The sequence below is a fragment of the Zalophus californianus genome, chromosome 1 (genome assembly GCF_009762305.2).
Source record: "Zalophus californianus isolate mZalCal1 chromosome 1, mZalCal1.pri.v2, whole genome shotgun sequence".
Lineage (NCBI taxonomy): Eukaryota > Metazoa > Chordata > Mammalia > Carnivora > Otariidae > Zalophus > Zalophus californianus.
In genome coordinates this window covers 87,094,404-87,110,395 of record NC_045595.1, presented here as the reverse complement: position 1 = coordinate 87,110,395, position 15,992 = coordinate 87,094,404, and the positions used below count along the sequence as shown (strand labels likewise).

The 15,992-nt window shown below is 41.5% G+C and overlaps 1 protein-coding gene across 1 annotated transcript in view; it reads right to left on the bottom strand.

The window, feature by feature from the left end:
* COL6A5 (collagen type VI alpha 5 chain) overlaps positions 1-15,992 on the bottom strand; it is a 157,919-nt gene that overhangs the window by 48,896 nt on the left and 93,031 nt on the right. The window contains 11 exon segments of the mRNA XM_027584713.2: positions 2,225-2,287; positions 3,542-3,604; positions 4,965-5,000; positions 5,122-5,172; positions 6,637-6,699; positions 8,023-8,085; positions 9,122-9,184; positions 10,626-10,688; positions 11,181-11,216; positions 14,892-14,945; positions 15,402-15,467. Coding sequence (XP_027440514.2) covers positions 2,225-2,287; positions 3,542-3,604; positions 4,965-5,000; positions 5,122-5,172; positions 6,637-6,699; positions 8,023-8,085; positions 9,122-9,184; positions 10,626-10,688; positions 11,181-11,216; positions 14,892-14,945; positions 15,402-15,467 — 621 coding nt within the window.

Here is a 15,992-nt window from a genome sequence, read left to right as displayed (position 1 = left end):
TATTTCCCCACTTAAATCAATGGTGTAAACTTCTTTGTTTCAGTGTTAGATCAGTTAAGCTAATGTCTGCCCAGAGTGAACGGAATTACTTTTCTAGGTGAGAAGAAACAAAAGTATTTCTTAAAGATGTTTGTACTAAGGATATAATACTTAAAAGGCACTTCTCATGAGAAAAGTTGAAATGTAAACAGCAGGCTTCCCAAAGCATGCCACAAGGAAAGGAATTTATTAAGAATTCAGAGGTACAGATGTATGACAAATCAAGGAGTTTAAAATGCAGGTGGTAGCATACACCTCTACATATGTGAAAGAACTGGAGATAATTACGTAGCAAGATGGGCATTATACAAAAGAAGAGCATTACACAAAAGAGTAAGCTCATAAATGCTGAGAGGTTATAAACAAAGGAGTACGCATGATTGGCTGAAATGAATCAAGGAAGCTTCCTAAAAAAAAAAAAATGCTTTTTTTCAAGCTTGAACTTTTTTTCTCTTTTCCCCTATCAGGATCAGGCTTCTCCGTGGCAGCAGTTCTTAACATGTTCAATGCACATAGGTCTCTTTTGGCAACTGGTGAATGCTAGTAGGCTGGCTCCAGAAAATTCTATTACAGGCTCACACTCATACAATTTCACTGGCCTCAGAAGCTCAACCAGGGATGTCAGTGTAAGAACCCCTGTCCTAAATGACAACTGGGTCATCTGTCCATCCATCTATCCATCCATCCATCCATCCAATTAACAGTTAAACGTCTACTGAATCCTGAGGCGGCCCATTGTGCGCTGCTGGTGTTATCCAGAAATGTTGTGGCATCTGTAATTCTACCCACTGGGAGCACTGGTTCTTCCTGACCAGAATCAGGAAATTACATATCTCACTAAGAAATGCAGAGTCCCAACCTTCCTTTTCTAAGTTATGGCACAAGACAAAAAAGAATGCACAGCCATTTAAACAGAGAGAGGAACAGTTTCTGGCTAATAAGTAAGAGTAGGCAGTCCACATCTTACAGAGGATCAGAGCTCCAGAGCATCTGTCCTAACGGACCGAGTTAAAGAAGAACTTCAATTAAGTTCTTAAGCAGAGGCTGAGGACTGAGAGCCCAAGACAAAGAAGCTGATCTGATTCTAGCAGACCAGCAGGCCCAAAAGAGAAAAGCCACATTCTGGTAGACCAGCAACCCCAGGACAGTGAAACCATGCTCTAGTGGACCAGCAGGGCCAAACACAGAGGCTGGGAAGACGTGGGACCCCACATGAGAACTCCAGAATCTGGAAAGGAGATAAATCCAGAGCAGATCAGTATGGCTCAGAAACTAGAGTCTCACCCAGGAGACTACATATTCACCAATTCCTTAACATGAAAGAAAAAAAAAAATGTATTAGAGTATCCTTTAGAGCCAGTTGACTCTCACTCTATTGTCATCCATTAAACATCCATGCTTTTGTCTTCTCTATGAGGTCCCAAGTTAAAGAACTCCTCCAGGTAGTCACAAAACACTCAAGAGTGCACAGAACAAGATAAGCTGTTTTTCCACTCTGTACACAACGCTTACTGCGCCTTCTACACAAACCCCGGTGCTGGCAACTTTTAGTTCTTACCTGACTATGCTCATCAGGGGAGAGAGACGTGTAACTAAATCATTATGATAACAGGAGAGGCACTAAAATAGAGATATGGGGCGTTTCATCACTGGGAGATATGCCTGACTCTGCCTGGGATTGCTTCCAGAGGTGACATTTCTCTTGCACTTGGAAGCAGAGTGTGAAGCTGTGGTTATATTTCCAAATCTCTCTGGAGTCTATATTTTGAAGTTGGGAAGGCAACAACAGTGATTTGGAAAACTATCAACTTGTCTTGCATGCTGGAACTTTGCCAGGACACCTTTATGATGCTTATACATTCCCATCCCTATTTTTAAACTTTAGTAAAAAATAAATAAATAAATAACAGTTACAGCTAATATTTGCACTAAACTTTATCATTCACAAAGAGTGCTCACATTTGAGAATCCGGTCCTCACTGCTACCTTTTGAGGAGGTAGGACAGAATATGCTGTCTCCATTTTAGAAGTAAACCGAGAGAACAGGTGACCAGCCAAAGGGCACACAGCCAGCAAGAAGCAGAATCTGGACTTGAACCCAGTGCTCTGACTTTAAAATCTGTACCCCTTTTGGGGAACAACCTAGAAACTAGTATAGGCTACTTATTTCTAATGGTGTACTTACTGTCCGTCCAGGAGGGCCTGGGGGTCCTGGAGGTCCCTCTTCACCTTTCAGGCCTATGGTGAGCTGCAGATAAAAACATGTTTTAGTTTCCACACTGTCTATCCATGGAAATGACCTCAGTTTTAATGAGGCTTTATAATTGAAAAAAATTTTTTTAAGATTTTATTTATTTATTTAGAGAGTGTACCAGTGGGGGGAGGGGCAGAGGGCGAGGAAGAGAGAGAATATCAAGCAGATTCCAGGCTGAGCACAAGCCTGATGTGGGGGCTTGAACCCACGACCCTGAGATCATGACCTGAGCTGAAATCAGCAGTCAGATATTTAACCAACTGAGCCACCCAAGTGCCCCTTAAAAAAAAAGTTTTTAAAGAAAGCAACTATTAATTCAACTCAAGTAAATTCCTTACTTGTAATATAAATAGCCATTCTTAACCACTGGAAAACCTCCATTTCCCTTTTAGACCCTCCATTTAGTGACATACTTTGCTCTGGCACTGGCCGTACATTTGAATCTAAATTAGTCATAAACTAGGATTGGTGCTAAAAAAAAAAAAAAAAAAAAAAAAAAAAAGCAAATATACTAGGGCACACAGAGATCTAATTAAAAACCTCCCATCTGCAAAGGATCAAATACAAAAAATAATTCTCCACATACATAAGAGGACATGGGTGGGCTGTGTCATTCCCATACTTCAAGGTGATAGATACAGATGTTAATGACATTTATCCAGCCAGATGGAAAATATCTCTTTCATGCTGATAATGACCACTGATGTTACGTTCACACTTCCAAATGAAAAGATGCTTGTCTCAGCATTTTGTTTTTTAAAAAACTATAACATTTTACTTTACACTTGGCTAATTAGAAGGTCTCAACAGCCTTCCTTAAAATGAATGCCTTAGATGACCTTGGGTATGGGTAATGGAACGGTCAGAAAACTCTCAGGAACACAGCGGGAAGATGTCAGCTGCATTTCCACTCCGGGTTAATATTCTGGGCTTTAATATGTGGCTTAGAAAACACTGGAAGGCACTGACATTTCTTGGAATAGCCAGTTATCAATCTATAAATCTTTAAAATAGTTCAGATTCATGAAAACATAGAATTTTAGAGCTGAAAGTGATCTTTGGTGTCAAGTTCAAGTCTCATGTTATAGAAAGAGAGACCCTGAAATGCTGTGGTGAAGGTCACAAAGCCAGGAAGTGGCATTTCAGATGCCCTTGGGTTAGAGCAATAAACCACATTTATTATTACAACATAAAAGCCACAGTCTTCTAAAGAAACATTTATTATTTCTGGAATTATAGGTCACTTACTGTTAATCCCCTAAATCCTTTGGGTCCAGGACCCCCAGGAATTCCAGGATCACCAACAGCACCCTAAAGATTCAGATATAAGAAATCAATATATTAAAATATTTGCTATGAAAGAATAAAAATAATTCTCTCTAATCTAAAACCTAATTGATCTTATAACTATACTATATATTAAACATTAAATGTCACCTTCTCCTGTTGCTTGGAACTAAGTTATTGATACACCTAAATATTCCCCAAACTATTTTTAATTTTCTAAGAATACAAATATTTATGCATGAATATCAAGGAAATGGCTGCCCAATCAGCTACTAAAAATATCTAAAGAAAAAATGCTTGATGATCAGGGAAAACATATGGAGTATTAACTACAGAAAATACTAAATAATTACTTCCTAAATTCATGAGTCATTTCTGAAAAAGCTGAAGGTAAAAAAAAAAAAAATTTGCTCTGACCTTGGTGGGAAATGAATTTTAGTACCTATTTATCAACAAACTAATTTCACATTTATCCCTAAACTGAAATATGCTAATTTTCTCCCTTTATCAGTAAATTAGAAAACTGGTCTTCTGCAATGAGAACTGTTGTCCTAGTAGTTAGTTATATAGTTCCCTCTTGCACCCTTCTCTAGCTAAGAAAAGAATCTCTTCTGGTAATTCATCCATTGAAAGCACTTTTAAGAGGATTCAAAAATTGACTGTTTTCCTGTAGTTGATTTGATTTGCTTAGACATTCAATTTTTTGTAATCCATATTTTGTATTTTAATTTGAGCACCAACTATTGGAAGATACTCTTCTGGACAGGACACTTAAAAAAAAAGAAAAAAAAGGAAATCTTATCCCAGAATTCCAGTGTACAAGAACAGGGGCTGCTCGGACTGAAAAGGAAGGTATGTCTAGTGGTAGAGCACAGAGGGGGATTTCAATCTGGAAGGCTAGGAGGGATTCTGGAAACGTTTGCTCAGGAGAGGAACACGAGTAGGTCATTCTGTCGAAGACGCCAAGTGACAGCGGTGTTTGGGACTAACTGAAGCACGGAGAAGGTGGAAATGGAGACCATGAGAAGAATGTTGCCACCTTCCAGGCAAGGGGAAGTGAAGGCCACAATGATAAAGAACAAAGAGCAATAGCGGAAGCCAAGAGTTTGGAATGAGATTCCCGAGGCAGAGAAAGCAAGAGCACAGAAGAACTAGACTTGAGAGGATGTCTAGAGGTAGGAGTTTCAAGACCGGGCACATCAGGCAACAAAGGACAGCACAGTCTTTTCCAATTTAAAGGTCCAGAGTAGTTAAGTATGGTCCTTTACTCGGGAAGCCCTGGCAAAACAATTGCCCTGCTTTTTTGCTTTTTTTCTTTAACCTTAATTCTCAAGTAGAAAGTTAAGGTCATGGTAATTTCAAAACAAGGTCATGTGCACAGTACCTTTTGCCCCATATCTCCAGGGAAACCTCTTGGGCCCTACAATTTGCAGCAAAGAACATAAATAAATCAACAGACCACTTCTGCAGTATGATCGTTTCTTCTTATATTATTTAGGTTGATTTCATCAATTAAAGAAATAATTGCTTTCCATATTTACCTTGATTCCTTTTCGTCCCATATGACCATAGCCTGGGATGCCATAATCTCCCTGTGAACATACCAGTTCATTTTAATTTCTCAAAAGTGAAATTTAATTGCAATCTATACTGGTAGCAGGAGAGAAGCACTGGGGACTTCCAGTGGAGGGGGCCTTATCAGTGACCTTGAGCTCTGGGGACATGCACATTGCTGGGTTTTCCTCATTTCCTGCTATATGCCCTGGTACTTTGGCCAGCTCCACCCTGCAAATACTGCCGAGGGCAGAGGGATGCTCAGGACCAAGGGACGCAGCGGCAGTTACTTGCCTGGAATACTGAAGCTGATTCAAAGGACATGCTGAGGAATTTCCCCAAAGAAGAATTGCTAACGGCTGATAGCCATACGGGAAAATGTCCTCCTCACTAGTAACCAAAGAAATGCAGTCTGAAACAGTAATGAGATGCTATTTTTTGGTAATTGGTAAAGATCAAAAAAAGAAAGTGACAAAGCCCACTGTGGGTGTGGATGCCCTGAAGCGCACATTCTCCTACATAACACATGGGTGCATTGTATCATTTGAATATTCCTGAGGCCACTTTGCAAAAGAGTTCAAGGCTTAACTTAAATAGGCACATACATGTTCTTTGAACTGGTCACGCTACTTCTGGAAATTTCTACATAGAAATTATGATTTTGTCTAAAAATTTAGTTAGATACAATAATGTTCATTGCTGTGCTGTTTATGACAATAGAAAATTGAAAACAATCAGGCATTCAATAGCAAGAGATTGGTCAAATGAACTAAGGTATACACATTCAGTAGAATATTTTGAAGCTATTAAAAGTGATGTTTAGGGGAAAATGTAATGACATGGAAATATGCTCATGATACACTGGTAAAAGGGAAAAACTGAGTAATTTTTTTGGTATCTCCAGGATGTTAATAATATATATTTCAAAATAGTGAGATTATGGGGAATTTTTCTTCCCCATTTCCCATCTTTTATGCTTGGTAAATTTTCTACAATATCGATATATAACGCTTATAATAAACATTATTTTTGAAAAGAAATGAAAAAAATCTTTCCTATATTGGCTGTTCCATGGACAGAGATGCTGGTATGGAGAGCCGCTAGAACAGATGGCTCATTTTTTGGCTCTACTCCCCTCTTCTTGCTGTTGCCGTAGAGTTTTGCAAGACAGGGAGAGAGATGGGTAATTCTGTTTTTCAACTGCCATGCATCTATATGGCCATACTGGTTGTGAAAATATTGAAATGTCCTGCTGTAATTTATCCATTATCCTTTCTGCAAGCCCCCCTTGCCCTCGGGCTGTTTTCCCGTGCTTTAACAGACAGACTAGCTATAGAGGGAGAGCTGCAGGGGGTGCGAGTATGTCCCTGCATCTTCCTAGGAGGTCCTAAAATACCTTTCAATACCCCAGGCGCTTAGGCTGGTGGCATCAGTCCCCTTCTCTTTACCACAGAACTGAGCACTTGGAGCAGTGAAAAGTTAAGGGTCCTAAAATGTCATACCTGTCTTCCTCTTTGTCCGGCTTGCCCCATTGGCCCTGGATCTCCAAGAATTCCAGGTTCTCCCTAGTAAGTGAGACAAAAAGAGCTTCAGATCAGTAAAATAAAACGTGGCTCCACCATAGGAGTTGAGATGGGGAGACTCGAGCCTTTCAGTGAGGGTTCAGTGCTCAGCAAGGAGATGGGGTGTAGGAAACGAGTAACGATCTCCCCAAAGGTAAGCAGAAAACTGCAGCACAGCCCAAGCCTGGGCACAAGCACTGCTTTCCCTGGGGGATGGGAATGACTGAAGGAGGAGGCGAAGAGTAGAAAATCTCCAGGGAAAGTTGATTCATTGGCTGATGTGTTTGCCCATCCAAGGATTTACTCTCCCGGAAAATAAAATGTTGAACAAGATAGATGTGGTCCTGACTCACCAAAAAAAAAAAAAAAAATGTGGTTGGAAAGAGAGACGATTAGACAGGCAATTATAAACTCAGGGGGCTACAGCAGTGAAGGAGAGGGGAATCTAAATTGGATTTGGTGGGGCTAGGGAGGCGAGCTGCCTGAAGGAAAGGAGCAGGGGCGCTGAGGCTTGACGGCTAAGTTATGTGAGACAGAAAAAGGATCGTGGAGGAGTGAGGATGGTCTGGGTAGAGGGAAGGCATTGGTGAGAAGCCTGGGGCAGGCGTGCAGGAGGGAGAAGTGCTCTGAAGCCTCAGAACTAAACAGGGTCAGAGGGCCTTCTAAGCTGCTTTAAAGTTTGGAAATTTTCCTAAGAGCCATAGGGAAGTTAAGACTGGCTGCATAATTTGTGGGGCTCAGTGTACAATGAAAGCATAGGCCCCATCCTCAAATACGAAGACTTTCAAGATGGTGACAGCAGGACATTAAACCAAGCATGGGGCCCTTCTGAGCTCGGCCCCCAGCGTGACCGCACAGCTGCCTGGCCCGCAAACCTGGCCCCGGAGCAGGGAGCCCCCGGAAGATTTGAACCAGGGGAGTGGGATTTTGAATGGGCCCATAGTCTGCGATCTGACAGACTCCAACAGAGCCGCTTCAGAGACAGTAGGGTGAATTAGAGAACTGTATGCACAAACAGATTTGAGTCTGGACACCCCTTACCTCCCTCCTGGACTCTGCATTCAGGACACTGGGGAGGTGAAGAGATTTTTCAGAGTTGTTTCATGTCTGAGATCACTGCGTCTCTCTTAGTGAAATGGGGCCATTTCAGGAAAGAGATAAGCAGTTAGAAATTCTTTGCTCAATGGGAGGAAAAGAACGTTATCAGCAGAAAGCCGGTGGGTGGTTGATGGTTCCTGGATCATGTGAGGAATTAACATGGAAATCAAGAAAAGAAGGGAGGTACTTTTTTCTCAGTACTTGACATCTTAAAGAGGTAACACTTACTTTTTTCCCTGAAGGCCCAGGACTTCCAACGTTCCCTTTAGCTCCCACTGGCCCAGAAGAGCCCTGAATGAAATTGTGAGACACATATGTTGGCCCTGTAGCAATTCTTAGAAAACCCATTAGATTAGTTTTGCTTTTCTTCATGTCATTTCCAACAGCTCCTTGATGCCTCCTTAACAAGAGATCCAGCCACCCAGGGGAGAGAGACATCTGCACGCAAAACAGGTGACTCAGGGTATAGTCCTGGTTAGAGGACCATGAGTCTTCCTCTGCAAGGATACTACTGGTCCATGTGGGGCCTTAGTGAGAAATAGAAAAGGTGCCCTTGACATGACAAATGTTAGTTCTAAATGCCACAGATTTGTTATAATGTACTGATTTTATGAGAACGAGACATTGCCACTTGTGTGCACTACACCATGTGCACGTCCAAAGCAGAATGTGTTTCAGTCCCAATCTGCAAATGGGCAAAAGTATCTTCCACGAACATGCTGGGTCCATAACTGGGCAAACACAGGTATTCCTTCTCTTCTGAGCTCCTGCTCTCAGAGCTGAAGAACTGAACAGATTCAGAACATTTTTCATAGGAATCCCTCACCATCCGAACTCGTATTACTCATTGTCAGAAACTCAGGGACCAAATAGATTCAGAGGGTGAATTCAAAGCTGAGCTGAGGATTCAAGTCAATTTGGGTAACAAAGGATCTTTGTAGAGTCAATTTCAAATATCTACAGTCAATGGAGAGACACATGGCACAGATAGATTTTTAAAAGTCAGAAAAACCAGAATAGTGTGTTAGGATTTGAAATGTCCAGAAGTCAGCAGGATTTGTATTCTTCCAAATGCTTTCTTCAGGCTGAGGCGATGGGTTTGTACCATCCCAGCAAAACCCAGTGAAGGAGAGAGAGGGCTTAAGAGACATGCAAGGAATCAGAGCTATGCTAAAAACTTGTCCCCGGTTTTTCCCCCCAAGTCTGTCCCAAGTTGATTGAAAAATAAAATACCCTATATGTAGATAATATAAAATAAACTATATAGGAAGATGTGTTTGAAGTAAGAGGAAATGGTGTTGCTGGAGACCATTCCTGGGTTACTCACCTGAGGTCCTTTATGCCCCTCGTTTCCCTTCTCTCCTTTCCTGCCGGGAATTCCATTTAACCCCTTTTGTGGTAACAAAAGAAATACAGTGCGATGAAGCAATGAAAACGTACTTATGAAACACGTCCACAGAAAAGCACTGGTCCAACCCTTCAAGTAGCCTTTTAACTCTGAGGTTAAGCATATCTTACAATAAGAATGGAGAGGAGGCCCAGACTCAGTGGTACAGATTTTATCAAGGAATTCTTGCCTGGGTCTAAGAGCATCCCACTCTGACAGGGAGAAATGAAAAGGAGAGCAAAGGGAGAAATAAAACCCTTAGAAGAAGGAAGGAAGACGTAAATAGCAGTCAGATGGATTCCTTTGTTGGGGCAGGTTACCTGGGCCAGAGTCCTTATCATCAATGTGTAAAATAGAGAGCAAAGTTGTTTCAAGTTCTCACAAAAGGACATTTTAGCAGAGGAATTTAAGCATATTTTCTACTATACTTACCAACAAATACATGTATATATACTATATTTACCATACAATACACATACAGATCTTTTACGTAGAAGAAAAAACTAGAGGTGCTGATAAATTTTCCCACTACCAAAGCACCAGCTATAAAATGGCCTCAGCTGCCCAGTGCAAATGGTGGTTGCACCCACTGGACTAGCCTTGGTTCACTCCCTAAGTATCAAAGGGACCCTAGAGTAGCTGAGGTAACATCACCCCTTCCCTACAAAGCCTGGGGATAGATCTAGACTGATCCCATGGTTACTCAGTCTAAAGGATTTGCTAGCTGGTGGCTTGGTTCAGGGACCCCGGAATCCTCAAGAGAATACCAAATTCTACCTTAGTGTGAATCATCTGAAACTTCCTAGAAGAAAAATGAACATAGGTCTATGCACACCTTCCAGACAAGTTCTGGCTTACAGGGGGCTTCATAAGGTAACTAAATACTTGTGTATTACAAAACCATTACCTAGGGATGACCCCAGCATCTTTCCAACATGAGAGACAGAGATGTCCTGACTCCGACGCTCATATCAGTAATGATATGACCAAGAAAAAAATGGCTCATGTAAAGCCCCATCAATAATATTCTAAAAGCACACTCACCCCCTGTGAATCAGTTTTAGATGAGTTGAGTAATAGTTTCCAATTCCTAACTTTCCTTCATGGGATCTGTGTGCAGGGCTTCAGTTAATAAGGAAAACCAATTTGTTGATCCTTATATTCATTACTAATAATATTAAGGTTTTAATAACTCATTATTACTAACAAGCTGATACAATAGTGGTGAGCACAAGAGCATCCATTTCCTCTATTCAAAATAGGAGAAGGTTTGATGGAGAAAAATCACTCTTCCATGTAGAATTCCAGAAACATGGTCCAAGGAGAAAGGCGAGAGCAGATTAAACATTTCTCAGTTATTTATGTTTATACAGAACTACCCACCGACTTCCCATCAGGATAACTCAGCATTATATATCAATATTTACAAAATTCTTCAACACACCTGTGGGCCTTGTAATCCGTCAGCTCCCTGGGTACCTTGAGGTCCAGGATTTCCCGGCTCCCCCTGATGAACGAGTTTTCAGTGTTAACACTTTCTTCAGTTTCCATATAGATTATCTCTTTATACTATCTAGTACTATAATATATAGTACATTGGTACTATTTTGACTGAATCTTGGCTCACCCCTTACTTGGTCTAGGATTTTATTCATTTCCATACTAAAAAATGAACACAAGATCATTTCTGACTCTAGTAAAGAATTTCACTCTCGTGCAGTCGACTCCCGGTGTGGGTGAAAAGCAGTCAAATGGACAGCAAGTCCTCTTGTCTAGGACATGTCTGTGAAGGGGGTTCTGCCTTAGGTCAGGCCTGTCCAGTTCCTGGCAGCTGAACTGATGGACCCTTGTGTTTCCCCGCATCAGTGGGGCCATGTCTAGTGCTCTGCACTTCCTACAACGTCCTTGTCAAATGCTCATTCATTCCCAGGGCCATCTGCATATAAGAAATCTCCTTGGAACCGTCTACCATGGAAGGCAGGAAGTAAAGGGTACTTACCGAGACACCTGGGGGCCCCCTTCGGCCTTCCCTTCCCTGGAACAGAAAAGGCAAAGTGTTAGTGTTGTATATGTATCCAGATGGAGGATTCTTTAGAGGCAAACCAGCCTGTTTCATTCCCTGACAGACGTAAGTAATGAGTAGCTCACAGAAATGGCTTCCCCAAGGCACTTTCCAAAGACAAGTTTTCACACTGGGCACTTCATTATAGACTAACATTTGGGGGATTGATTGAAAGCCAATCTGAAAGTCGTTACAGATCCAGCTCCAGTCTAACAGCCTCTGACAACTATTCGGGAGGCTGTTTGGAGAACCAAATCATTCTGAAGAACCTGTCTTCTATCTTTCCCTCTTCAGCAAGTCCACAAAGTACTTTCTGCTAATCAGAGGCTTCCTATGTGAGAACAAGCTGTGTCCTCTCCATCTCTCTGTCCGAGGCCCTGAAAGTATCTTAGGGAGAGTAAAAATTGTGAGATTCAGTGCTTCACATGGGCCCGCTGAGGTTTGTTTCCATGGAATTCTACAAGAAGGAAATGGCTGATGGGGTCTGCTCAACTATGTGGTGGTCCAATGGCACTGCCACACTCATCTGAGAAAGGGGCTGATCTCTGAAGCCAGAAATCTGCCTGCACTTAACCAGAGGTGATTTCCATGTTGCCAGCTCAGGCTCTCCCCCTAGTGGCTGTTTTGCCACACCCCGTCCTTTCCAGACTGTGATCAAGGCAGATGATTCAGATCTCAGATCCTAACTTCTTTCCGCCTAAACAGCAACAATAAAATCTGTACCCTCAAGCCCCCCTCGCCCCTGCCCCTTTGAGCGAGCTGTGGAATATCTCAACCATCAATTTACTTTGTATTGTGATAAACAACTATGATTACTTTAGGTACAAGACAAAGACTTTATTTTTAAAAAGTTTTACTTAAATTCAATTAACTAACATATAATGTATTATTAGTTTCAGAGGTAGAGGTCAGTGCTTCATCAGTCTGATATAATACCGAGTGCTCATTACGTCACATGCCCTCCTAAGGACTTTAAAAAAAATTCTATGAATTATTGAACACTACATCTGACATTAAGGATGTACTAAATGTTGGCTAATTGAATTTAAATTAAAAAATAAAACATCGAAAAATAACAATAAAATAAAATAAAATAATTCTATTCATGCATTCAGAAAGATAGCCATGGAAATTATTTGAGAATCGGTTTTCTCTCAGCTGCCTACCTTCTAGAGTTCCTTCGAGTGAACTACCTGACCAAGTATCATCTCCACCAGGTTGGCTGATGATAGGAATTCCTCCACTGGGGTTCTGCCCCCCACTCAGGGACTCTCCTTTCAAAATGCAAATGCCCTTTGGGAGAAGTTATCCATTGTACCTTGTCAGCTCTTTGTACCTTGAGGTGACTATAGAGCTCTTGACATATGAAAGTAGGGAAGAAATGGCAAACAGAAGTTGAGGCCACTGTTATCCTGCGATGTCATAATTCCATTAAAAAGGGTAAAAGAACATTTATTCCACATCAGACAATACTGCACAATGTTTAGGGATGTGTCTTTAGAAGTCAGGCACTCTTGAGCTCGACACTGCCCCTTAAAGCCTGTGTGGCACAGAGCAATTGTGCAATAAGTCTTAGCCGGGAGGTTAGGACCCCAGACTCTGGAGTGAGATGGTCTGGGTCCAAACCCCAGTTCTGCCACTTGCTACCTATCCTGATCCTGGGCAAGTTGCCCAAGGGTCCTTGAGTATTCTCATCTGTAAAATGGATATAATAACAGTATCTACCTATTAGGTTTGTTATGAGGATTTAATATTTGAGAGTGATCTGATCAGGACCTGGCACAAAATAAATGCTACAGAAGTATAAGTGCTATTATTTATAAGCATTTGTGTGTGGTAGGCTAAAACCAAGGGGCCTGGAATGTCATTTCAGGTCCTCTGGTTCTCAGTACATCACTCCACTGTTTTGGCAACAGCTGGTACAATTAACTTGCCTAAGTTGGAATTCTGTCACAGAGGAGGCAGTGTCTTACACGTTTGCTTGTGTTCTTAGAACCTGTCACCTACTTAAGATCCTCTGACCCTCAGAGAGAATTCTGGCCTTCACTGGAAAGGTGGGGGAAGAGGTAGAAAAGCTTGATGCTGTTTTATATTCACAATGCCTTGTTCAATTCAGGAGAAAACTGGTTACCAAGGTAGGAGGTGGGCAGGGATGTGGATGAAGATGGGAGAGGGAGGCTGAGAGCCTCCTGTCTCTGAACTGACTTAAAGTCATTGGCTGGTTTGTCCAAGTAGTAATCCCCAGCCCCACCCCTAGCAGCTCTTTTCAAAAAGTGCTTGATTGATGGTGGCAGTTACAAAGCTCTCTCAAACTAAGAGTATTTTCTCTTAAACCAACAAAAATACCTATTTATCTTTAAAATTCATTGCATCTGGGGCATCTTGCTGCTCTGCTGCTTCCTCCAGTTAATTTTAATTCTCTTGTGTGGAGAGAGGGCAAAGTCCCAAAGAATTTTTACCAGAAGCACCGGGACACCTAAGCCATCTGACCATAGATCTTATCCCTTAAGAACTATGATTCAAGATAAACAAAGGCAAGAGGAATTAAAACACATTTCTCTACTATCTATTCCAGAGAGAAAGGCAATCAGCCACAGCCTTCAAAGTGATGAGAAGACTCCAAATCTGTAATAGAAAAGCAAGCCAAGTATTTTCAGTTCCCTCTTGAATAAAGCTCGGGGCCAAATAAATCTAGGGCTCTGTGCATTATTGTCTTTTTATAATCTCCATTCTGAGTGCATGATAAAGGTTTTTTTTTTAAGATTTTATTTATTTATTCATGGGAGATGGAGGAGGGGAGGCAGAGGCAGAGGGAGAAGCAGGTTCCCCTCTGAGCAGGGAGCCTGATCCCAGAACCCCAGGATCACCACCTGAGCCAAAAGCAGACGCTTAACCAACTGAGCCACCCAGGCACCCAATAAAAGGGTTTCTAACACATTGGAAATGTCACCTCTCACTTCAGTAGTCCACAAAAAGAAAAGTGATTTTCTTGGTTGTTCCTTAAAAAGAAGGGAAAATCTAATATCCCTGTTTTAGGCTTCATATCACATGAGATGCTATAAAGTTGTCCTAGGGTCTCAAGGTTGCCACAGGCTTGGCCCTAGTCACCAGTGTTTTGGTTCATTCAGGAGAAACTTATCTGTAACTCTTCTTTCCCATTGGCAACACTTGAAGAGAAAGAGAGTATGTTTACCCAATTTTCTTACAGAAGCTCAAAGATGCTAAGCTGCTGGAGGAGGGCTTTCATGTTAAAGGCACTGACTCTCCAAAGACATTCAAAAGCTTCTGGAAGGTGGAAAGAGGAAGGCAGACTGTCACAGAGGTTCTCAAGAAGGAGTGATTTTGCCCGCCCCCCCCCCCCATTCCCCACTACCCTCATCCCAGACATTTGGCAAAATCTGCAGACATTCTTGTCTATCACAACTTGGGGGGAGTGAGCTACTGACATCTAGTGGGTAGAGAACAGGGATGCTCTGAAACATCCTATAAAAGCACATGATAGCCCCTCACATCATCTGGCCCCAAATGACAATAGTACCAATGTATCAGCCCTGGACCAGCCAGCTCTGCAGTGGCAAATATTGTGAATGCTTCTGTGGCACCTTCAGGTGATAAGGACAGAAAATAAACGTTCACGGAAATACTTACCCTACTTCCTCTGGAATTGGGATTGCCTGGTGTCCCTTTCTGTCCAGTTCTACCCTAGAAATACAATTGTTTCCCCAAGATTGTAAGACACAAGATTCTGAATAACTACATCAGCATAAAAACCTCATGCACTATTAAAACAGCAGAACAAATGTATCATGCTAGAATCTTTCTGCATATTAACACTATTGGGTCTGTATCTATTAAAGAGGAAAATGGTATAGCAACATGCACTGCTAACTAGCAGTTTCCCCATATAATATCACCTGCCAGAAACTTAATAATTTTACCCATGGAAGTGTAACCTACTACAGATGTGTCTTGTTTTCAGGAAATAAGGCTCTTCTACATATGAACTTAGGGGTGTTATTCAATTATAGAAGGGTTACATATTTTACTAAGTAATTAATTTAGACTTTATGAAAGTCTCAGCTCAGTAACAGAATTAGTCATTCATACATATGTAAAATAGGTCTATAGATTCTATGTCTGTAAAATAGATCCAATTACTTGTCTTCCTTGTTCTCCTTTGGAGCCCTTTTGTCCTTTGATGTTACTGTTTTGTCCTGGATAACCCTAGAGGAAGATTTAAAAAGTATTTTAGAACAAAGAAATATCAGCTTTTTTTTTTTTTTCCAAATACCATGGTACAATATTCAAGTAGTAAGCTAATTTGGGTTAAGTAAGGAAGGGTAAGAGAAAATTCACCATATTTGCAACTGATAGATTTTTGAAAAAATGACAATAATATATCCCCAAGTTTGAAGAGGGTTTGGTGACAAATGAAGCGATAAGAGTGTTTGCTAAAGACCACCTGCAGACACCATGATGATTTTCTCTTCTCTGTATTGGCAGCTTCAGTGATGCACTAGTCCAAACATGCTTATGCTACTCCCTTAGAGATGCAATAAGATTCCTTTTTTTTTTTTTTAAAGATTTTATTTATTTATTTGACAGAGAAAGACAGCGAGAGCAGGAACACAAGCAGGGGGAGTGGGAGAGGGAGAAGCAGGCTTCCCGCTGAGCAGGGAGCCCGATGTGGGACTCGATCCCAGGACCCTGGGATCATGACCTGAGCCGAAGGCAGACGCTTAAAGACTG